General features: G+C 43.0%; 1 protein-coding gene across 1 annotated transcript in view; it reads right to left on the bottom strand.

The window, feature by feature from the left end:
• The window catches only part of CAMK4 (calcium/calmodulin dependent protein kinase IV), a 307,228-nt gene extending 300,461 nt beyond the window's left edge, over positions 1 to 6,767 (bottom strand). The window contains exon 1 of the mRNA XM_037901535.2: positions 5,721 to 6,767. Coding sequence (XP_037757463.1) covers positions 5,721 to 5,863 — 143 coding nt within the window. The 5' untranslated portion in view covers positions 5,864 to 6,767. The remainder of the gene's footprint in view (positions 1 to 5,720) is intronic.
• Between the last annotated feature and the right edge of the window lie 18,372 nt (positions 6,768 to 25,139).

The following is a 25,139-nucleotide window of genomic DNA, read 5'->3' as shown; positions in this document are numbered from 1 at the left end:
TCGGTTAGTTCTCTATTTTACTGCAGCTTCAATAGGAGTTCTACAGGCATAAGGATTTGATCTGGCATCCCTTAACCACAGGCAGTTCTACTAAGAAAGTAAATGATTTTTAAATTTCTCTTCTTTTATGGCATTACAGTACAAGTTTGCTCTGAATTAACCTTTAATTCAATTAGTGGAAAGTGGAAAGTTCCTACATAAATGGCATATTAATTTATCCTATTTTTATAGAAATAACATTTGTGAGCAGACAGCCAGATCCCGAAAATACTACCGGGACAGTGCTTTCTACTGCAACTTCAATACAACTACTCAGAGCAAGCGTCATATTAATTCGTGTTTGCAGGACCAGGCCTTAGTGAGGCAGAAGAGAATAATCTTTTCAAGTACTTGTTCAGGCTGCTTTGATAAGTATTCAATTATTTATACATGACATAACTCAGGGTAGAAATTTGTTAATTAGAGACGGATGGGACAGAGTAGCCTAACTCCAAAGCTACTACATTGTCAGAGCTCATTGTTACAGACTCTGGTTCAACACTTGCACTTTCCAAAAATATATGCATTTGGGAGGAGGGGGGAAGAGACTTGTCTGGCAAAAAATAACTGAACAATGAGTCAGTGTAAAACAATGAATTAATACATTCAATACTAGAATCGAGACCACAGTGTTCTTTTAATACAAAGATCAAATTACAGAGCTAAAAGGTCTAGATTATGAAGCCAACTTGAAAATATGAAAGTCTCAGTTATTAACTCCATAAAGGCCAAAATCCTGCTCACCTTATTTGTGAAATCTTAATGGGACTACTTGTATTAGTACGGCAATCAAGATTGGCCTACCTCAAAAAGCGTTTTTTCTTTTTTTTTTTTTTTTGGTGTACTGCAGAATAACCCACCATTGTAGCAAGCAAAGATTATGTCCAAAACAAAACAAAAAAATCTGAGTGGTATACGTATAGTTTAACAACACCCAAAACAAACTGAGCTTCTCAATTGGGCACATAAAGCACAGTCTGTACGACATGCAACTCTGTAGGTGATCTATTTATGAAGAGGAACTACAAAGCTGATTTGTAGGTTGTCGTCACATGAAGTTCTGCACGGTGATATGACAGCAGACAGCACTGGATTAGAGTTTCAAATAAAATGTATTATTGCCTTCTAAACATATGCAAAACTAACCCATTTCTATAACAATAATGCTGCTAAAACAAGTGCTGTTACCTGACTTTAGAATTCCCTTTCAATTACTGCTATATAACAGTTTTCATGAACAGGATTATTAACATAAGATGTTAGCACGGCTCACTCAGCGTCACTAAAAGACGGTGGGTTCACAGCACACAAGTACTTGAGCTCACCCTGCATTGTGTCATTAGGGATTGAGGCCTGGATACACAAAGAGATTTAGGCGTTGCCGCACTGTGTGTTGCAATGCCTAATTTTTAGGGACCTAGGAAAAAAAATCCACAGGAACAGTGCTAAGTCTAGGCTGCAGAGAGGTAACTCTCTCTGCACAGATGATCCCCAAACTGGAACCCCTCTCCTGGAGTCAGGCAGCTTAAGCACCTACATAGCTTCTTGTGGTAGCGAGTTGGGCAGCTGCCTCGCTCCACACAAAACAGCAGCACCAGTGCCATGCCCACTCACCTGATTGCTTTAACCACTGGGCTAAAAGATTTGCCAGTGTTGAACCTGGATCTCCCATAATTCTCTTCTCTGCCAGAGTGGGGAAGAAAGGATCTGAGCAGGGGTCTTCTACCTCTCAGAAGAGTGCTCTAACTGCTAAGCTATGGGATATTCTGATGTGGTGCTTCCTCAGTCTCTTCTCTTGAAGCAGATCCATTAGGTATAAATAATGAAAGTGATTGGAGCAGGGGAACACAACCTACGGCCTCCCACCTCCCAGGTGAGTTCCCTAACCACTGGGCTCAGTGGAACAGTCATTGGGCACATGAGCAAGAAAGAGACTCTGTAAACTGGTGGTTTGGCCACCCACCTTAGAAGTTGAAGACAGACAGTCCAATCCCCTTGCTCCAATCACACTTTCATTATTTATCCCCAATGGAACAGCTTGTACAGGAGAGACTGAGGCAGCCCCCACATCAGCATATCCCACAGGTAAGGGCTCTAGCCACTAAGCTGAGAGGTAGGAGACCCTTTTCAAATCCTTTCTCCCTGCTCAGGCAGGGAAGGGCATTGAACCTGGGCCTCCCACATCCTAGACAAATGTTCTAATCACTGGACTAAAAGTTCTAATCTGGCTACCACCACTACCATCCTGGCCAGATTTTGATTAGGATTTGACCTGGTAGGCAGCCTCTCAGCATACCTACTGGATCTCCTAAGAAACATGTACTCTAAAAAAATATAGGCATTGAGTGAATTTTGGCACCTACAGGATTCAGTGCAAGTTTTGTGGATCACAGTGGTGGCAAAAACCAGGACTTACGTGTCTAAGTCTGGGGTTTAGGCATTTAAGTATCTTTGTGGATTGGGGCCTGAGTGCACAGTGTTTTCCCAATTCCCATTGGAAATACAATGGGAACTCTGGGTGCTTAATAGCTCTCAGGATAAGGACCTTGATGAGGATTACACTAGCGAGGCTATACTTTAAATGAGAAGTTAGCCCAGAAGGTTTCTGATGATGGTTCATGTGCACAGAAGAGTCCAATGTCATTTTTTGACAATGAGGGAATAACTCTAGAGACCCAGCCAGAAATATTCCCTAATAGTCAAACTGTGTATGAGCTGTTGGCTCTGCCAACAATCAATACATTAGGAACATTAAACTTTTCTGTCACTTTCTGATTCAAGATACGGAGTGCATAAAATTTTCCATACCAAAATAAATTATATTCAATACAATTCCAATAAAAGTGATATCTGCAAATATGTTCACAACTTAAATTGCTTTTTTTTTAAAAATGCACTGAGTATCAAAGGAGTCATTTGTTACATAATTTTATCTCTCCTCTTCAAATAATCTCTTTATACTAATCTCAATTGCATAAACTCTGTACCTGATAGTACATAACATAAAAGATTTTATGTTTCTGGGATACTACAAGTGTAGTATTTTATGGTTAACATTGCTGCAAAACCTTTTCTCAGGATATTGCGAAATGCAAACTCTCAGCTGAAAGACACACTGGGCAAGATACAGAAAATATACAACTCACCAATTCTGCCACCTACAGAGTATTAACAAGTGCTGTATTGTTAAAGTCAAATGCATAGAATATCATTCATGAAGGCTTTTCGGTTCAAGTTATTATCTATATGGTATGTGCAATCATCATCATAAGTGACAAAAAGGGAGGAATGTTAGCCAAATACTCAATAGCCAATAAGATTTTGTTTTTTTTTAAAACTCGCAACCATGTCAGTTCAAGGTTTTACTTTTCCTTTCAGGTAAAAACATTGTAATTACAAGTCCTTCTGTGAATAAACTGATGCAACTGCGCTGTCATCTGTGAAATTTTTCACTATGAGATCGTTGATCTCATTTTACTTCCTACTCTGTAAAGTTTATGACAACTCATCCATCCCCATTATACATGTTACTGCATCACATCAATTCTTTTACTTTCCACTTCTAAATGCAATATCATCTGCTGGTAATTCTATACTGATACAGAAAATTCTACACAGATATAAAAAAGGAGTACTTATGGCACCTTAGAGACTAACAAATTTATTTGAGCATAAGCTTTCATGAACTAGAGCTCACCTCATTGGATGCATGCAGTGGAAAATACAGTAGGGAGATTTTATATACACAAAGAACATGCAACAATGGGTGTTACCATACACACTGTAACGAGAGTGATCAGGTAAGGTTGTTTCATGTTCTCTGTGTATATAAAATCTCCCCACTGTATTTTTCACTGCATGCATCCGATGAAGTGAGCTGTAGCTCACGAAAGCTTATGCTCAAATAAATTGGTTAGTCTCTAAGGTGCCACAAGTACTCCTTTTCTTTTTGCGGATACAGACTAACACGGCTGCTACTCTGAAACCTACACAGATATAGAAGACAAATATTAAATGTTATGCTGAGTTTTAGTTTAAAAATGCTTAGAACTGTTAAATGACTGGAAGAAGTGTGCTGTGACAGTAGTACGGCACGCATGAATGAATGTGTACCAAACATCAATTCACTCAAATACTGGCAATCACTTCCTAAATTGTATTGCAGTTCCTAATGAAAAGAATGCAGTTCACATGTAAAGGTCCTGTTCATAGGCTCATTACTTCAATGGCAACTTTGCCTGAGTAAGGACTGCAGGAGCGTGCCCAAATTCATGCAAACATGTCTAGTATAAAAACTCAGAATTAGACTGTCAATTTACTTACAAGTGTGGCCGATTCACAGAAATTCTTAACAGTCACTCTGCATAGTATTAAGCCCAGATTCTCCAAACACTTACGTGGGTAACTCTACTAATGTAAGTTACTCACATGGCTAAGCATTTAAAGGATTGGGCCAATAGTGTGTTTTTCTTAAGAAATTAACTGGTATTTTCCTTTTAACATAGTACTTGCATGACTTTCGTTCTGAACCGAATTTGTTTTCTGTGTTTGAACATGCGTGCACACCTGCAAAATGGACAGATACGCATCCAGCACAAAAATACTGACACCTCTTTGGACCATCGTTTACAGTTTAACTTTTTCAGCTATTAAAATCAGTGTGCATTCATCATCAAGACACTGTAATTGATAGACAACAGCAGTAAATGCCTCATCTTGAGCTTTCCTAGTACAAAAGAGGCAACCCTGAAATGTGTTAAATACTGTAAACCTTAGAGGGAGCAAAAAGGTGAAATGTCTACTCTCAAAATAGTTATGGTGCCATCTCTGTCAAACCAAAGTAGGCAGGTAACAGGTGAAGGGCAATAGCTGTACATGCTAGTCACCATGAGGATATGATCTCCAGATGGTATTTGGAATATATATTCTATTCCGCCGCCCCCCCCCCCGCCACACACACACACACACACACACACCAGTACAGGGAAGCCTAATAGTTTAGGCTCTTCCCAGATAATCAGTGCTAAATTGTTCCCATACAGGGCTTCTCTTTGTATCAACATGTCAGTTTATAATCCTGCTTGCAACTGTTTTAAGTGATTCATTCTCCCCTTCACTACTGAAAAGCCACTAAAGCAAGCTGGTATTTAAGTTTAATTTCCCATGTCACTGGTCTTAAACAGCAAAAACAAAAAGTTTACCATCACTATCATCATCTTGATTGTCCCCTCCCCAGCCAAAAAACCCAAACCCCCCGTAAGTCTTCATCTCCCTCTAGCCCTGGAAACGGGGGGATCTAGGAAATGCTGCATACCCTACATGTAGGGGAACTGCCATAGAGCCAACAGCACTGGGGAAGAGGCGGTCTCCCTAGTTGTCACATCTCTCTCCTCCAGTTTCAGACACCCCCCAAGGAAAGAAGCCAGCATGAGGGGTCGGGGGAGAGACTCTAAATATGAACCACACTCAAAGGAAATGCAGCAGGCGGGTGGGGAGGGGGAGGCAGCCAGCCCCACCTCGCAAGAGAAAAGTCCCCGCAGCCTCTGACACCGGTTGCACGCGTGGGATCCTGCCCTCCCCAGTCGCGGCCACAAGCCAAAGCCGCCGGCTCCGCCGCCCCGCGCAGCGGAGGATGCCCCGGAAATGCCCCTCGCCCAGGGCGGCAGCAGCCCGTTCCTTACCGTCCCAGCTCCGACTCCAGCTCGAAGTAATGGGCCAGGGTGTCTTTGTTGGAGCCGTCGATCCAGTAGTCGGGCGCCGCGCCCCCCGCCCTGCCCGCGGCGGAGGCGCTGGAGGACGAGGAGGGCACGGTGACTTTCAGCATGCCGGGACCCCGGCCGGCCGGCGGCTGCCTCCCGCTCCGGCCAGGCTGCGGAATCCGAGCGCGAAGGCGGCCGGGCTCGGCGCTTCCCCCGCCTCGCCCTCAGCAGCGGCCGCGGCTCCTCTCCCGCGCGCGGCGGGGAGCTGGGGACTGGCTGGCGGAGGAGCCCCGCGCTGCCAGGAAAACTTCCAGCCTCAGCAGCTGCTGCGCTGCCAGCCGCCCGGCAGAGGCAGGCGGGGGGGGAGCGGACGGGGGTCCGGGGGCGGCGGCAGCAGCAGCGGCGGCAACACACACCGCGGTGGGGAGCGGGGGCTGCAGCTCCCAGGGGAGCCCACAGCAAAGCCGCCCCAGCCCTCCCGCAGCGGCTCGGTCCTGGCGCGTGGAAGGTGTGAGCGGGGGCATCCAGGGGCGGGAGCAGCGCCTAGAGCCACGCTTGCGGTTTCTTTACTTGCTGGGCTGCTGCCATCGCCATCCACTTCCCATTAAAGTGATGCTGGAGTCAGTCCCGGGATCGGCTGAGCGAGCGCAGAGCCTCCCTCTGGCACCGGGCCCCCAGCAGCCTCTCTCTGCCTGTATGTGAGCTGCAGCCAGTACACCAGGGTACCTGCCTGCCGCGCCGCCTTTCCCCGGGGCCCTAATGCGCTCTGGGTTCCTCTCCGGCCCTCGCAGCAGACTGGGAGATGCTCTGTCAGAAGGGAAGAAGCACTCTAAGAACCTAACGCCCCGGGCTGTTCCTTCTCCCCCCGCTAGCACTCCCCCGAGCGACTGTTAAACTAAAGATCGCGTCTATTTTTCAGACTTTTCTTATTGTTACTAAATCTCTTGGTTATAAACCGGCTGTTTTTCTGCCCTTCACTCATCTCGGGAAGGAAAATTAACTAGCTAGTTTCACTCCCCATCCCCCACTAGTGAGTTTCACTTTCAGATTCTCGTGCAATGCCATAACGCTACAAAGTCTGGGTTGCAAATACTGCAAGAGACTGGTTATAAACTAGGGGAGAGGTGTGTCCCGTTTTCATTTACATTCGTAGCATCGTGTCTTTGCTTAAGCACCAGTACTAAAAGTTGTCTTCACTACGTGGCAGTATCTCTTTAACTGTAAATGATTACACTCCAATAGCAGCTCCCCTTATTTACTGCACTGCTACATTACAAACATTAAGAACACACCACTGCATTTATAGCCCATGGAGACTGAATTGGGCTCTAGTTCTGAGTATATTTACACGTTTAATTTTACTCAAATGAATAAAGGCAAATGGGTGTTTGCCTTATCAGGCCTAAGTGTGTATTATAGTTATACTAAAAATATTGGAGTACTTGTGGCACCTTAGAGACTAACAAATTTATTAGAGCATAAGCTTTCATGGGCTACAGCCCACTTCATCAGATGCATAGAATGGAACATATAGTAAGATATATATATCTATATATAATATACATCTATCTTCCAATTTATCTGTGTGTGTGTGTGTGTGTGTGTGTATACACACACACACACAGATAACTGTGAGCGGCTAATTGGCCTCACAATTTATATGGTAACTTCCAACTTATCTGTGTAATATATATACACACACACACACACACACACACAGATTATATGGTAACTTCCAACTTATGTGTGTGTGTATATATATACACACACACACACACACACACACACACACACACACACACACAGAGATAAGTTGGAAGTTACCATATAAACTGTGAGAGGCCAATTAGCCAAAAAGTTGGAAGATTATATATATCTATATATAATATCTATCTTACAATATGTTCCATTCTATGCATCTGATGAAGTGGGCTGTAGCCCACAAAAGCTTATGCTCTAATAAATTTGTTAGTCTCTAAGGTGCCTACAAGTTCTTTTTGTGGATACAGACTAACACAGCTGCTACTCTGAAACTAAAAATATTGTTAGAGTAAATTGGCTTGTGAGTTAATGGGGAAAATTTAGTCTTTTTGAGTTAGATTCCCTTCATTTTTGGAGCACAAACTTGGTGCTAGAATTGTGTCCATATTTACTTCATTGAAAAGCCTCTAAGAACCTATATATAACTTTTCATATAAGTTTATGACCGTCTCTGCCTCAGAAATTTAGGGCTGATTCTATTATGTTTGAGATTAATTTGGGGCTTACATTCATGCAAGATGGACAATTCCAGACTCAGGTGGGGAAAAAAGTCTTTTTCTACTTTTAGTAAGTCTCAAAACTTATGCTCATTTAAAAAAAATGAACCAGTGTAGATATTTGCGCAGGGGAGAGGATAGGGCTCCAGCTATGCAGTCTAGGAGAGATGCACAAACCCAGATATGCAGCATTTCACCAGCCCCAGAGTGGAACTGGTAGAAAGAATGTAACACACGTGCATAGGATTTGTATGGTTTGATTTTTTTTTTTCCTCTGTTGAACTTGAGAGAGAGAGAAATTTTGGAAAAGAAGGATTAACAAATGTCCAAAACAGAACACACAGTAACAGAGAGAGAGCCTCCTTTCCCTGCACAAAGCCAATATAAATTACTCAAAAGCCCAAGGGGGCAACACCACTGGGACAACCTGCCAAATCTGCAGCAGTGATATGCATGTAAATATAACAAGTACATTGCATTCCTGGCTTCAGCTCCCATGCAGAAGGATCTACTTAAAGGCAGTTTCTCCTGGTGTAATCATGAAATAAAAATAGCAGCAGTTGTGTGTACCCAGCATGCACATGCCATGCCATGTCAATTCTACTCTCATCCACTTTTACTGCCATGCAGCCAGATAGGTACATTGTAAAACGTCCTACATGCAAACCTGTTTAGCTCGTGCACCAGAAGTGATGTGCAATATGTCCTCCAATATTTAACCATGACCTGATAATGTTTTTAAACACAACTATCCTGGTTCACAGTAAGGGGAAAAGGTATGTTGAACATTGTGTTAATGTGTTTTCTAACCCAATTCATTTCCCCCACTACAGACAAGTCCCCATTCCAATTCCCAGTTCCATTTCTGGGGAAGTGCAGCTACAGATTGCCCCTTATACAGAGTACTGCTTAAGGACACAAATCTAGCCCTATATTATTAAAGCAGCTCTCTTCTTCTCCCTCCTCTTTCTCTCTCCTTATTTCCTCAGTCTCTTTCATAGTTCCCAAGTGACTGGTGATATTATTAGAATCAGAGATTCAAGGTTAAGTCCTCCAAAGCTTTAAAAAAAAAAAAAAAAGCAAAAGGTCTTGCCTACCCTTAAAAATAACCTATTCACTAAATCTGTTCTTGGAAAAGGGATACAAGTAATATGGCTTTTTCTAAATAGTGGGATTAAAACAGGAAAATAATACTGTCTCCTCTGAGTTGACTATTTTGGATTAACAGTCAGTGTTGGAATCCACATGATATTTTACTTTTTCTTTTTAAATTAAAATAAAGTTGCATAAAAAGTAGCAAAGACTCCAGCACTGTGAAGCTAGTTTTCAAAAAGTCATTCACAGGCAGAAGGCCAATGGGCTTCCCTCTCCACCAGCTTGGTGTCCAGGGTACTCACCATAGCAATTGTTCGATCATCCCCAGATTTGGGGACTTCTGCTCTTTGGGGGTCCCCAGTTGTTTATGCTTGCTGTTTCCCACTAGCTAGTTTGGAACTTTTCTACCTAAAGCTTCCTGTTGCTAGGAGACATTTTGCCTTTTTTTGTGACATCTTGTTGCCACAGCACCTCTTGTGAGCACAAGCACAAATGCCCAAGCATGGCCAATGACCACTAAAGACATGTAACAGTGGTACTTTTATATCTTCTCTATTTTTTTATCATTTAATTAGGGGTTTGACTAAACAAAAATATTAACATTGTGTGACCCAAAGAACCTACATGTTCTCATTTTACAGTTATTTTGGTAAGACCCTGTTTATTCAAGCACCCATAAACTGAGAGACACCCTCATCCAAAAGGTGTTATTTGAATCAAAGTTATTTACATGCATTAATATGGTCTTTATCACAACAGGATATCTGAACACTAACTTGAATTAATCCACAAGACCCATTTATCCAAAAGCATTTGATTTACCCTTAAGCCATTGGGCAGGGTCACACTGGGTGGACAACCTAGTACTTTGAGACTGCCATCTTGTTCTCTAGAATCTCAGCTTTCATTAAAGAAAAAAAAAAGAGCTGTTGTCCAGGCTGGGGATCAAGTAGGAACATCCCCTACCTGCTGAGTCTCAGTAGCTCCCCTCACTCAAAATGCAGAGCACCAACCCTGCTTCTCTTCATCCCACCCCTGCACTGCAACCCGGCCTCCCCATACAGAGCACATCTGCCCTGCATTCGAGGTGAGCTTCAGCTGCCTCTGCCAGAGGCCCTCTGCAAATTTAGGCAGGCATCACTGCATCAGATACAATTGGTCCAGATGTTCAAGCTTTTCTTGACCACTGGCAGAGTAAGAAACAGAACTTTTTAAAGAACAGAAGCAAACTTGGGCACATGCTTATTTACCCATGTCTTAATTTAGTTCTGCTCATGGGTGTATCCAACCCCATTAAGGGAGAGCCCAGCAGAGCATGTGTGATCATATTTTGAACATCAGTACTATCTACTGTGAGTAGGATCTCATTTTGGCATCTCAAGTCAGTAGTTCTTGGTTTGTGGGTGGAGTTTAGGAGGGTACCACTGAAGGGTTAAAATCCATTGTTGATGTAATAACCTGGTATATGGATCTGTGTACAGGCCCAAAGTCCAGAGTTTGGTCAAGAGGTCAGAGGCCGAGCAAATAGGGATTAGCTAAGAGAAAGCAGAATAACCAAAGATAACCTGGCTTAAGATATGCCTGATCAGCACAACGCCAGATGTTGGAGGCAATAATTGTGTCTTATTCAAAGTTGCAAATAGAACAAAGCCCTGTTTCTGTTGTGTTAGTTTCTTCTGTAGGGAGAAGTTCTTCCCACACATCCAGCCTTGAGTTTATGAAAGGTTCATGCATGTCAGTATAAAATATGGCCTCCTCCTACCTCCCTTTCCCAGGGACTAATGCCTGCCTTAAACACAAATAAGCAACTTGAAAGAATCTTTATTGCCATATACTTTCACTGTTTCTTTGCTTTTACTCCTAGATATGTATCTGTTGGACAATCAAAGGAGCTACTTCATGCCTATGGACCCCAAATCAGAATTCAACATATATTTTATACTAATACATTTATTAAAGTACTAATTAAATGCTAAATGTTAATTTGTGAACCTGAGAGCATGGGCGGAGACATTATGTAACCTTTTGACCACTGGCTACTTTGCTATCATATCTTGCAGCTAAACCTATCCGGGGGTGTGGGACTGCCTATCCTGTCACTTTCCCCTGCCCATAAAAAAAATCCATATATTCAATTGTAATCAATTGATTGACAGTGTCTCTGAGCCTAATAAGCAAGGGAACACTCCGTCAGCGCTGTACGTAATAAACTCCTGTGCTTGACGTCTACATGGTGTGAATTTATGTCCTTCAACCACTATTCCTTCCACTCCTCCCAATTCAAGCCCTGCCTGAAACTTCTTTCTGGCCAGATAGGATTGTACTGTCAATACATTGTTCCCTGTGGGATCCTGAAAAAAATCCTTCCTATTCATCCTATGGCACTGCTATACTTCTCTAGATGTTGCACTGTAGCTGCTTGTTAAGGTAGAAAATGCCTTCTGCAGTGTCTATCGTATGCTATGCAAGTAAAGCAAGCTAGGTCTTCAGGTAAGAGTTGCCTCAAAATATTGGTCTTTTCCCTAAAGCCACTTATGGTTCAGAACAGTTCAGGTCAGGAGACTCTGTAAAAGCCTCCCTTTCCTTTTTGTAAAGTGACGCACACTGTTCCTGTCCTCAGATGCCCCAGGAACCTCTAAGGCTCTCCACTGAGTGGCAACTTGGGTATGTAAATAAACACACAAAGACCAATACAGTCACACTGTTATATAGTGTGCTTCTCTACCTTTAGCCCTTTCCCTCAGGGCCAGGAAAGAGCGGTGGTCTTCCTTCCTATAGATCGCTACACTCACAGAGCTCAGCAAGCCCTAGTTACTCCTTCTCCCCCAGTACCATCTTTCTGTATCCTTAATAAGGACAACCTGGGGAATTACAGACCAGTCAGCTTAACTTCAGTACCAGGAAAGATAATGGAGCAAATAATTAAGCAATCCATTTGCAATCACCTAGGAGATAATAAGATGATAAGTAACAGTCAGCATGGATTTGCCAAGAACACATCATGTCAAACCAGCCTAACAGCTTTCTTTGACAAGGTAACAAGCCTTGTGAATAGGGGGAAGTAGTAGATGTGGTCTATCTTGACTTTAGTAAGGCTTTTGATACTGTCTTATATGACCCTCTCATAAACAAACAAGGAAAATACAACCTAGATGGAGCTACTATAAGATAGGTGCAGAACTGGTTAGAAAACCGTTGCCAGAGAGTAGTTATCAATGGTTCACAGTCAAGCTAGGAGGGCAAATTGAGTGGGGTCACACAAGGATCAGTTCTGGGTCCAATTCTGTTCAATATCTTCATCAATGATTTAGATAATCGCATAGAGCAGCGGTTCCCAAACTTGTTCCACCACTTGTGCGGGGAAAGCCCCTGGCGGGCCGGGCCAGTTTGTTTATCTGCCGCATCCGCAGGTTTGGCCGATCGCGGCTCCCAGTGGCTGCGGTTCGCTGCTCCAGGCCAATGGGAGCTGCTGGAAGTGGCGCGGGCTAAGGGACGTACTGGCCGCCACTTCCAGCAGCTCCCATTGGCTTGGAGCAGCGAACCGCGGCCACAGGGAGCCACGATCGGCCGAACCTGCAGATGCGGCAGGTAAACAAACCGGCCCGGCCCACCAGGGGCTTTCCCTGCACAAGCGGCAGATCAAGTTTGGGAACCACTGGCATAGAGAGTACACTTATAAAGTTCGTGGATGATACCAAGCTGGGAGGGGTTGCAAGTGCTTTGGAGGATAGGATTAAAATTCAAAATGATCTGGACAAGCTGGAGAAATGGTCTGAAGTAAATAGGATGAAATTCAATAAGGACAAATGCAAATTACGACACTTAGGAAAGAACAATTATTTGCACACATACAAAATAGGAAATCACTAATTAGGTAGGAATACTGCAGAAGTGGATCTGGTGGTCATAGTGGATCACAAGATAAATATGAGTCAACCGTGTAACACTGTTGCAAAAAAAGCAAACATCATTCTGGGATGCATTAACAGGCGTATTGTAAGCAAGACAAGAAGTAATTCTTCCTCTCTACTCCATGCTGATTAGCCCTCAACTGGAATATTGGTGCCATCGCAATCCACAAAACCCTTTGGGGGCCTAACCTCACTTGATGCTTAAATATCCACTGTAAAAGTTCCTGCTTCTAAGCATGGGCAGAAAGACTCATTCTAGGTGCCTGATGCTTGTCTCACACCTAGCCCCAGTGCAATCCACAAACCAAGGGAAGATAGATGGAGGAATGCCTGTAGGTCCCAATCCAGTAGGTTTCCTCAGAACCTATCTAGCCCCACATAAAATGGCCAGCTGGGAAGAGGAAACAAAGTTGCCTCAATCATAACCTTTAGTCCAGTGGTCAGAGAACTCACCTGGGATGTGGGAGACAGATATTCAATGCCCCCTGTGCCTGATGAGGAGATGAGATTTGAAAAGGGATCTCCCACCTCTCAGAGGAAAGCCTGACCACACTCTCTGGCCCAATTAATAATATTCAGTTATTAAATTAAAGTGAAAGAGCTTCAACAAAATCAGTTGTGAGACCACCAACCCCTCCCCTCAACATGAGCTCAGTGGTTAAGATACTTTCCTGAGAGGTTGGGAACCACAGTTCAAATCCCTTTCATCACCCTTGCTATTTTTACTTATAGTCTGCAAGGCTTGCTACGCATACCAAGCACACACATAACAGTCTGAACTTTTCATCTTTCATGCTGTTTAAGATGTAAATCTGTATCAGCTTAATTACTTCTAAAGCTGCCTGACAAGCAGTTGATAGACAAGTCCACCTTAATGGGAAAAAGTTTGAAATGAATGAACATATGGTGCAGGGGAAGGGTAGGGAGAGATTGGGGTATATGTACTTGGGAGAGCGGGAGAAGCCTGTAATTTCACAAAATCATCACAGCTAAGTAGGAGACCTGAGAGAAGAAAGAGGCAGCAGTAACATTCCACACACACACCCCTCACATTTTTAAATGAAAAACCATTTTCCCCAGGCCTGGAAGAAAAGGTGCATATGCAGGAACAGAAGTGGGTACCTGGGGAAAAGTTGTCAGGGAGCAATGTGACTCAGCCAGCTCTGAGTCTCAAACCCAGCAATTCATTACACAGTTGTTGACAGGGTTGTTTCACAATCAGACCCAAGCATCTTTCCATCTGAATATATTACACAGACCAGAGTCTTTCTTTACCAGCCAGACATGACAACACTCTCCCCTTCAGGTGAGAAAACCAAGGCAAGGGGTGGAAATCTTCCTGAAGCATTCCCTTTTCCTCTAGACATTAAAACACCACATTTTCTTGTCCAAAGAAAAAGTTAATCAGGTTTGGCTAGGCCATTAAATAAAAATAAGCCATCTCTTTTTCTCGGAGGCTTCATAAACCATGTAGTCCTCTGCTGAAACCCACAGAAGGTTCCTGGTCTCCCTCATGGAATAAAGCCCAGTCTGCTGTTTCCTCCTCACTAATCCCTGCTCTGTAATGAACCCCAGGTGGAGATCCCATCCTCCATGACTAGCAGCTTAGGTGATCTCTCTCCAGTAAGATGGATTCTCTTTCCTGTTCCTCATGCTGATTTATCTTAGTTAGCCAGCAACAAAATACCACCAAGCCCCTATATTATATATCTCACATTCATAAAATTAATACAGGTAACCCCCACATTCTTCACACTAAGCACAGATTTAGTTGAAAATCCCAAGAAAATGCAATCTCTACTGAAACATCATATGATGAAAATTTGGGGAAAATATACTGTAGTCTTCATACAGAACAGAGAGTCTGAATCCCTCCTTTAAGTGAAAAACAAAGCCTAACCTTAATATATATAGCCATGATTGCATGAAAAAATGTATTTCCAAGGAAAAGTAGTAGGTTATGTGTGCACAACTGAAAGTACAAATTAGGAATGCACATTTCTGTATGCACAGTTGCACACTTAACTTTTTGAAAATCTGGACCTTTCATTTAATTAGCATGGTGGAAATTCCAGTTGGTAACTAGGTTCTTGAACAGAGCAAACAGTGGGTCTTATTGGTCTATGAGTTACTCAGGCTAGTGGTTTTCCAGTAGAAACCAAGAGAGAAGCTGAAGGATTACAATGGAGTCTGCTGGAATTTCCAGTAGGGTTAGTATAGGAACCCTTTATATCATTTGTCAAGGCTGATTCCCCACTCTGGCACTTCGAGTGCAGAAGGTGGGGGGCCGCAAAGACTCTAAAAATTAATACTTGCTGCTCCAGGCTCATATTAAACTCCTAAGGTTACAGCTTTTCTCTGACCTCGGATGGGTAGATGCTGCCAGCACCCAAGTGAAAAATCCCTTTGAGAACCCAGGAAGGTGCACTTGGGAATTCCTTCCTGTGGGGGTACTCTCAAGCCCTTTCACACACTCCCCCCCGCCCCGCCCCGAGAAGAGCTGAGAAGAAAAAAAAAGGAAATCAGCTGTTGCCAGCAGCTAAACAACCACCCTGTGCACAAACCTCTTAAAACACAAAAATCCAATTCTGTTCTTTAAAAAGGTACATTTTATTAATAAAAAAGAAGAAGAAAATACATCTGGAAACTTAGGCTTTTGCTAAATTAAAAAAAAAACAACACTACAAGGCTTAACCCTCAAGAATAGCTCTCGAGGTTCAGTTTAAAGGTTACAAGCAAAACAAAAGCATCTTGGGTTAGCACAGAGAAATCCACAAGCCATAAAGAAATAAAAGAGATAAACCTAATCACATCTTCCTAGACATTCCCTGATCTACTTGCAAATATGGGGTTTCAAATGAGTAGTTTCTAGGTATGATACCGATGATTTTTTCATACCTGACCCAAGCATCTCACAGCATAACTCTGCCCTGTCCCCTCTCTCTGGGAGAACAGCCACAGACAGACAAAAGGGGAGTCTTGTTTCAATTTTAAAAAGTTCTAGCCTTCCCATTGGCTCTTTTGGCCAGGTGCCCACTCACTTCCTTTTACCTATGCATAGCAGTGAGACTTTTTAACCCTTTACAGGTAGAGCACTTAGAGAACAGCTACTAAGAGGGATTTTATAGCTACTGGCTGGCTGGGCATCCACAACAGGGAGCTACCCTCCACCCTCCTTCATTTATCACATCATTTCTAAAAGACTTGAAATAAACATTGGACTTTGACTTCTGTATTGTTATGTTCTGGTACGATCTCAGTGTGTCAAAACAAGCAATCATCATTCAGGACTTGTACAAATAATTTTCATTATTTGTTCCTTGCCCAAAAGGCTAGTTATCATTGAAGGCATAGATGCTAGAACTGGGGGTGCAGCCGCACCACTTGGCTTGAAGTGGTTTCCATCATATACAGGGTTTACAGTTTGGTTCAGTGGCTCTCAGCACCCCCACTATAAAAATTATTCCAGCACCCCTGTTTTGAAAATATGTTTAGACTGCTGGTATATATAATATTTCTATAGTCTCCAGGTAACATTTGACCCATTGTAGTCACTGAATTCCCTTTACTATACTGTCAAGAAGCAGTTACATGTTTTTATTGTTCTTCCTTGTCTAAATTCAAACAATCAACAGAATATTAAAGAGCATTTTATAAATCCTAATGGGAGCTGAAATGTTTTGAACACTATTCAGTACATTGTTCAACTGAAAACAGTTTATTCTTGGATTTAAACATTATTTTTAGTGCTCAACACTCAAAAACACAGCTGCATTGTACTAGAGAATAATGGAGAAAAATATGAAGCAGAGTATAAACAGACAGAAAATGACCACTTAACTTCCAGGACCAAGTTTCTAGGAAGTAGAGGGCCAGACTTGTGCATCCAAAAATGCATGCATGTCTTCAGTGCACATAATTACTGTGATTGCACGCACAATTCCTGCATTTATGCAAGTGGCAAGACAAGACTCTGGAAAAATCACACCTTTTGTTCTTCCACATAGCTCAAAGGTAGCAAGCCAATATTAAAATTAAAAGTAACTGAAGAATAAGCACCAGGCTATTGCCTTTCAGGGTTTCCCAATGCATTCTGTCTAGTCTGTTTTTTAGATTGTAAATGTTTTATAACTGAGACTTGTTTATTTTGTGTCTTGTAAAGTGCTGAGCATTTTATCACATCACAAATAAAATAATAATAACGGGGCAAATTCTGCTCTGATTTACACTTGTACAAATCCACTGAAATGAGTGTTATTGCACAGGTGGAAATGAAAGATGAACTTAACCTTTCTATCTGCAAGGTGACTGGGATATCAGTTTTCTTCAAATGTTAATAGTTAAAAAACAAACACACCATTTTTATAAATACCAGATGAGATGTGCTTTGATCTTATTGTGAATATCTACTGACAAGCCAACCCTCCATTCTTTAGCCAAAGCTTCCATTGAGAAAGCATTGTGATAACACCGGTCAGCTTACATGAGTTTACTTACCACTATTATACTTTTCTGTGAATGTAAAAGAGAGACTGTTATGAAATGTTTCCAATTCTGCAGATAAGCATCTCCATGCATGTGGGGAAGGAAATGTGCATTCTCTCTGCCTGTAAAGCACAGTGGAAAAAAAATCAACCGTACTGTTATGTTTCCATACGCTGAGAGCAAAACAGAATCGTAGAAATGTAGGACTAGAAAGGACCTCAAGAGTTAATGTAGTCCACTCCCCAGTGTTAACACAGGGCCAAGTCTACTTAGACCCTTCCTGACAGGTGTTTATCTAACCTGTTCTTAAAAACCTCCAGTCAGAGACAGATTAAGATTTACTGGGGCCCTGGACACAAAGAACACTTGGGCTCCCTAGACCCCATTAAAAAAAAACATATCAAAATGCATTAATACAAAGCTTCCCTGCCATGAAGTGCAGTCCCTGCCGACGGTGCCAACCTCTTCCCAGTGGGGGGTTGGGCCTTAGCCCCCCTTCACCGCAAGGCCTGGTTCCTTTCAGCCTCGCCCTCTGGCCAGACCAGAAGCCGGAGCCAGGCAATGGTAAGAGCCACCCAGGGGGCCCAGACTCTCCACCTGCCCTGGGTGGCATGCTCCGAAGGGGCAGGGACACGGGCCAGGGACTGCTCTCAGGCACCCCAGCCTCCAACCAGGGCAGGTGGAGGGACCTGGGCTCCCCACAGCAGCTTGGGCTCCCTGGGCAGCTCTTGCCACTGTCTGGCTAGAGTGTGGGGCCTTGGGGGGAAAAGGAAGAACAGGAGACTGGGCCATAGAGAGGTGCAGGGCCTCAGTGACCCCCTCCATTCTACTAAGATTCTGGCACTCCTGCTGGGGGCCTCTAGGCCTAGGCCCCTTGGGCCCATGTGTTTATCCACCACTGCTTCCAGTGATAGGAATTCCACAACATGGGCTTTCAGTTTGATGTTACAGAAAACAAGAAGAAATAACAAATGTAAAAGTCTCCATTAGCGAGCACGGAGGGTGGGTGCATTTGTGCATGTCTTCTTTTACAGACTAGAACAGGGGTGGGCAAACTTTTTGGCCTGAGGGCCACACCTGGGTATGGAAATTGTTTGGCGAGCCATAAATGCTCATGAAATTGGGAGTTGGGGTGCAGTAGAGGGGTGAAGGCTCTGGCTAGGGGTGCGGGCTCTAGGGTGGGGCCAGAAATGAGGAGTTCAGGGTGCAGGAGAGGGCTTGGGCTGGGGGAGGGGGTTGGGGCATGGGAGAGGGTCAGGGTGCAGGCTCTGGGCGGCATTTACCTCAAGCATTTCCCAGAAGCAGCAGCATGTCCCCCCTCCAGCTCCTACATGGAGGTGTGGCCAGGTGGCTCTGCACGCTGCCCTGTCCGCAGCCGCCGCCCCTGCAGCTCCCATTGGCCATGGTTCCAGGCCAATGGGAGCTGCAGGGGCAGCATGCAGAGCCCTCTGGCTGCCCCTATGTGTAGGAGCTGGAGAAGGGACATGCCACTGCTTCTGGGAGCTGCGCGGAGCAGAGCAAGCCCAGGACCCTACTCCTTGGTGGGAACTCGAGGGACGGATTAAAATGTGTGGAGGGCCGGATGCGGCTCCCGGGCTGTAGTTTGCCCACCCCTGAACTAGAAGCAACTCTGATAACAAAATGCTGAACTCTGCAAAGAGGGGAGAGGTTTTAGAAGCTTAAAGGAAGAATAAGCAGAAAACAGAGCAACAGTTTGATAGCTGTATAATTTTAGATGTTAATGTTTATGTTAATAAAAATAAATATAATCAATATAATGAGTTTTTGCTTTGGTTACCTGATGGGCTGTTAGGTTATGTCTACACTGCAAATACATATATATCTACAGCGGTGAGTCTCAGAACCTGGGGTCAACTGACTCAGGCTTGCACCATGGGGCTAAAAATAGCAGTGTAGACATTTGGACACGAGCTGGGGCCCAGGATCTGAAACCCAATGTGGAGGGGGTGTCTCTGAGTCCAGGCTCGAGCCCGAACACTTTTACTACTGTTTTTAGCCCTGTAATGTGATCCCAGGTCAGTTGACCTGGTCTCTGAAACTTGCTGCTATGTGTCTTTTTGGCAGCGTAGACATACCCTTACTTGCTGGAATATCTGTATAAGGTTGTTTCACTTGTGATCAGATGTGAGCCGAGAACAAGCCCTACCAAATTGTTGGGATGTTCAAATAATTTCAGATATAGAAGGTAAAGGAGCTATTGAAACAAACAGAATGAAAGCATTGCCTTGTGATCATATCCTGAATGCAAGGTCACTGGATATGTTAGGAGAGGCTGAGGCCAGTCTAGGATAGCAAAAGAGACAGAGCCTACTGTGTGCAAAGGCTTTAGACAAATACTGCATCCCAAAAAATATTCCCCCCCCCAAAACCAACTATTGTTAAGTGGGGGGCTAATTTAAAACTTTTAAATGTGTGTAATACTAAAGAGGGACCTATTTTTTCAGTCATCAGGAGTTTTGCCTCAGTAAAGAGAGGGAGCTAAATCCTTGCCACTGTACCAGGCTTGGTACATGGGTTATATGGAAAGGAAATAACCCTACCTTCCATGCGGCAAAATAGCAGTAGACACACTTTATGGCTGCACTTGCAGCTCTGAGGCTTTAGTAGCTCTTGCTCCACCGTGGCCAGTATGCGGTGGCTTAAACTTAAGCAAATCCACCAGTCTCGCCCCACTTCCTGTTCCTCAAACCCTACACTTCAGAAGGATATGCAGGAGTCCTGAGAAGCTTGGCTGTATATTTCTTACACAGTGGCCCCAGACACTGCATTGACTCAGAACTGTACTGGCTCTGCAACATCTGGAGCAATCTGCAACTGCAGAAGAGATGAAGGGTTCACTCCTGATTAAAAATGGAGTCAGAACTGCAGGAAGTGGCCTATTCATAATTGTCCTGCTCTTGCAGCATAATGGTGAAACATCTTTGTTAGCATAATTATGGATAATGTTTTCCCGCTCTAGTCGGGAAATAAAACTTCAGTTTCTCTTTCTGAAATTGTCCCTGCTTAAATAATTTACATTTGTAATACAAGCTGCATCTCCATTTGTTAATTTTATTATCATAAGCTTATAAAATATGTAGAGCTTCGCTAAATCTGATAACAGATGAGAAGAGATCACTAAATTGTAATTTTATGCAGGTTTCAAATTATACTGTAAAGTACTCCAGCTTTATTTGTGTGGTTTATAATATTGCCAGAACTTCTTGATTAAATTATAGCATTTCCAAACAGCCTCACATCAGTTATCCTGCATGTAATTTTTCATCAAATATGGTTTCTTCAGCTGTATGACTTGCTGTTCCACTTATCACATACAAGTGGTAGGAACAGGGATTCTAGAAAATTAAAGACAGAAAATAACTTTGAGGCCACATCAGAGTCTGCCCTGAAAATCGGGAGCATTCTTGGCTCTCCCATTGACTCAATGTGTGGCCTTCAGTAAGTCACTTAACCTCTGTTCCTTCATTTACTCATCTGTGTAATAGGGATATCAATAACTAATAAGCCTTTGTAAATCACTTCAAGATCTTTAAATGAAAAAGCACTATAGATTTGAACTCCCAGGTGGCAGAGCACTTTGGTCCCAGTGCAGCAAATACTCCAGCATGTACTTAACTTTAAGCAGGAGTAGCCATATTGACCTCAAGGGAACTACTCAAGTGTCGACGGGGTCACAACCCTCAGCAGCTTGCAGGATCACGCCCGATTGAGTATCGGTGCTGGAGCTACAATTCTTTTTTAGAGTCATCTTTACAAATCTGGGCTAAAGCCTCCATTTTTATATGTCTAACTCATCAAAACCAATGCCTTGGAAAGGAGATGTTTTGTGATAATGTATATGATATTTTAAACTAGACTGAACAAAGCAATCCCAATAAAGTCAGGCCTGAAAGACAACTGACATATGGAATCAGTTATCAGAGAAAGCAAATAAATCAGTACTTTCATTTACAACTAGTCTTGTCCCTGCAGGACAGAATTGAGGGGCATGGTGGGAAGCAAGGTTAAGATAAGCTTCAGAAATCCATGTTAATTTAGATGCACTTTTCCTAAAGTTTCTAATGTTGTTATTGCATTGATTGAATTAGTGAATCCCAGTCACTTATTCAGTAAATTCAGTATCATTATAGATCAACTTCAGGTCAATGCACCCACCTTTGAGAAGCAAAGCAGCACATTACAGGATGCAGTTTGGAAGACCGCTAGTACTCTTTGGTTCCACATAAAGAATTCTCCCAGTGCTCCCAAGAAGCACGATCACATCCAGATCGGTAAAAACAACGAGAAGTCCTTGGGGCACCTTAGAGACTAACAAATTTATTTGGGCATAAGCTTTCTTGGGCTAAAACCCACTTCATCAGATGCATGGAGTGGAAAATACAGTAGAGAGGTATAAATACACAGCATATGAAAAGATGGAAGTTGCCTTACCAAGTAGGGGGCCTTACCAAGTGTGTGGGGGGGTCAATGCGAATAAGCCAGTGCAATTAAAGGTGGAAGTGGGCTATTCTCAACAGTTGACAAGAAGGGATGGAAATCACTTTTGTAGTGTTAATGAGGCTAATGTAATCAGGGTGTCCCATTTCAAACAGTTAAAAAGAAGGTGTGAGTATTAGCAGGGGGAAATTAGTTTTTGTAGTGACTTATCCACTCCCAGTCTTTATTCAGGCCTAATTTGATGGTGCCAGTTTGCAAATTAATTCCAGTTCTGCAGTTTCTCGTTGGAGTCTGGAGCCAGCAATGCCTCTCTGCCATGTACATTGGCCAAACAAGACAGTCTCTACGCAAAAGAATAAATGGACACAAATCTGACATCAAGAATTATAACATTCAAAAAGTAGGAGAACACTTCAATCTCCCTGGACACTCAATAACAGACTTAAAAGTGCTTAAAAGTGGCAATTCTTTAACAACAAAAAAATTAAATAGACTCCAATGAGAAACTGCAGAACTGGAATTAATTTGCAAACCGGACACCATCAAATTAGGCCTAAATAAAGATTGGGAGTGGATGGGTTTAGTAAGAACTGCCTGTCTGATCTTAAAATGGAAATGTTGTAAGACCCACTTCAAGAATTTAGCAAACAAAGGCTGAAAATAAGGGACTATTAGGACTAAAGGCCTAAAATTAGAACATACAGACAGAGCCTTGGAGGGCTTCCTGTTGTACTTAGCTTCCAAGTTTTTCAAGAAAATGTATACAGTATTTAGCTGTTTTTATATTCAAAGCACTTTAGGTGATGGTACTGCTGGCTTTAGAAGATGTTTTTTCCCTTCCCACTATAAACCAAAATTGCTTTTTGTCTCATACTAAAAATGTGTAGACTGTAATTTGTTTTTTGTATCTTAATGTAGGCGACTAGGCTTAGAGCTGAAGCCTGTTTCTGTTGAAGGCAATGAGAGTTTTTCTATTGACTTTATTGGGATCAAGGCTCAGGTCCTGATTCAGCAAAGCATTAAGCACATGCTTAAGTGCATCTCTTCTTAGCAGAACACAAATGTGCATAGGTCCCACTGAAGTCAACAGAACATCAATGGCATTTTTTAAGTGTGTGCTTAACTGTTTCACTGAATCAGGACCTGGGTCCTTAGGGCCTGATGCTGAGCCTAGTAGCCAGCCAGGCACTAGATAGATGTGGCAGGAGGAATTTTCCTCATAGGCCACGTAGCAGCCTCTGTAGACTGACTCTGCAGAGCTATCACAGCCTGTACCAGCAGTAGCTTCTGTGGCTCCAAATGTGGCCTCCACCATAGTATTGGGGGGCAGCGTGCGGGACTACAGGAAGATCAGCATAGAGCGGATCCTCCAGTCCTCCCTCAGCCTCATCTTCAACCCACCCTGCTTGGTCCTTAGCCTCACCATGCATGGACTACTCAGGGAGCTCCCACAGAGGAGGGCTGCTGCAATGATGTGTCTGCCTCTGTGCAGTTCCCACACTCTCTGAAGCTGGCTAAATCGTCCCTACTGGGAAGGATTTATCCCCTGGAGCTCATAAATACTCTGAAGGGCAACTGCAGTCTTCTGGCAGGGACTTGTTTGTATCAAAGTGGTGTACCTCCCTCCTTGGTTACGGGGAGAAGAAAATGTTTTTGTTTAAATGAGAAAACAAATCAACAGCTTTACTGGTCCATCACCCCTCCTCTGTGTAGCACTCCCTTCCCCGCTGGACTCTCAGGCTAGGGGAGGCTAGTATATTGTTTGTGGAAGCCCTTGTTAAACTAGTCACAGCACATCTTTATTAGCGGTGGGCCATGCTGTCCCCCATCCTCACTGGGTTCTTTTGGCAGAGTGGCTGGGCTGTGGGAATCCTACCTTAAAACAGATAGAATCCAGAGATTTCCTACTGGATTGGAAGTACACTTTTGTAATTTTTAAATCCACCACTTTGTCACTGCAGTAATGTCAAACAAGCAAGCCTCGTGTGGAAACTATAATTCCCAGTTTCTAGACTTGGATCCAGTGGGTGCAGTTTCAAAAAATGCATGAATATTCACTGTCTGTAGAAATACCTGTTTGCACAGGCAAGTGTGGGCTTGTGTGTTACCTCCATGTTTAAAAACGATGGCCCATGATGCTCTATGATATTTTGCTGCAGGACCAGCAGAGGGAGCCCATGTTCAATAACAACACTTGTTATTCAATGAAGTCACACAAATGAGGGTCATTCTTGTCAGTTGCCAGCTTGTGCAGACCAAGGAGTGACTGGTTCACATTCTTTTCCAGCTGCAAGGCACACTTCCAAGAGGAGTTTTTACCCAACGATCCCACTGAGTCAAATAAATAAACAGTCTTCTTTGCTTGTGCTCCAAATAATACGATAAAGACTAAATAATGAATAGTTTATATAAGAAAGAAATCCAGTCAGTGTCTGCAAATAGGAAAGGACAAACTCGTAGGGAGAATGTTTTATTTGCTTATTTGTCAGGTTTTAAGTGTCTGTACACAATAGACACTGCATGTATTAAGCACCAGTTAAACTTTGTTTTAAATAAAGGATTTTGTGGGGTTACATTAGCTGTGCTAGCCAGGAGTGCTATATTTTTTTAAACAGATACCTACACCATGACTCAGTATACTTAGCACTATTGAGAGCATATATACTAAGTTTTGGCTGGAAACCATGAGCAGCAGGTCATACTACAGGAAAATATCCATCTTTAAATAACTACAAAGAAAGTGAAAAATACAGCTTACTTAAAACTGCAAGCACATATATCAGTCCAGACAGCAAGGTATGTTATATATAATCAGCAATGCAGTACATCTTAATTAGTCAGCGATGTCAATTTTAAATCTTTCTTTTAAAAAGAAAAGTAAAAAAAAAAATCTAAAAGCTAAAATATTATGGTAAAATCATTAGGAAGGTCAGTAAAAGTGTGACTATCCCCCCTTTATAGGTAGGAGGGGCTGGGGTCAGTCAACCTCTGTTCCTGGGATTTCTGGGGGAGATAAAGACCTAGCGAAGGACAGAGGCAGGTTTCGTGTGGAGGGAAGATGATCCTGAGGAAATGGTTAAAACGCAACTTACTGTTTCTTTAAGGAGTGGGATGAGGAGCCTTGCAGTAGAGGGTTGGGGGCAAGGCTCCCCTCTCTTCCAGCCAATGGAGAAAAGTCCTGGGAAGGAGGGGAG

This window comes from Chelonia mydas, chromosome 5, assembly GCF_015237465.2.
Source record: "Chelonia mydas isolate rCheMyd1 chromosome 5, rCheMyd1.pri.v2, whole genome shotgun sequence".
NCBI lineage: Eukaryota > Metazoa > Chordata > Testudines > Cheloniidae > Chelonia > Chelonia mydas.
The sequence above is the reverse complement of the archived record's forward strand: the minus strand, read 5'-3'. Positions and strand labels throughout refer to the sequence as shown.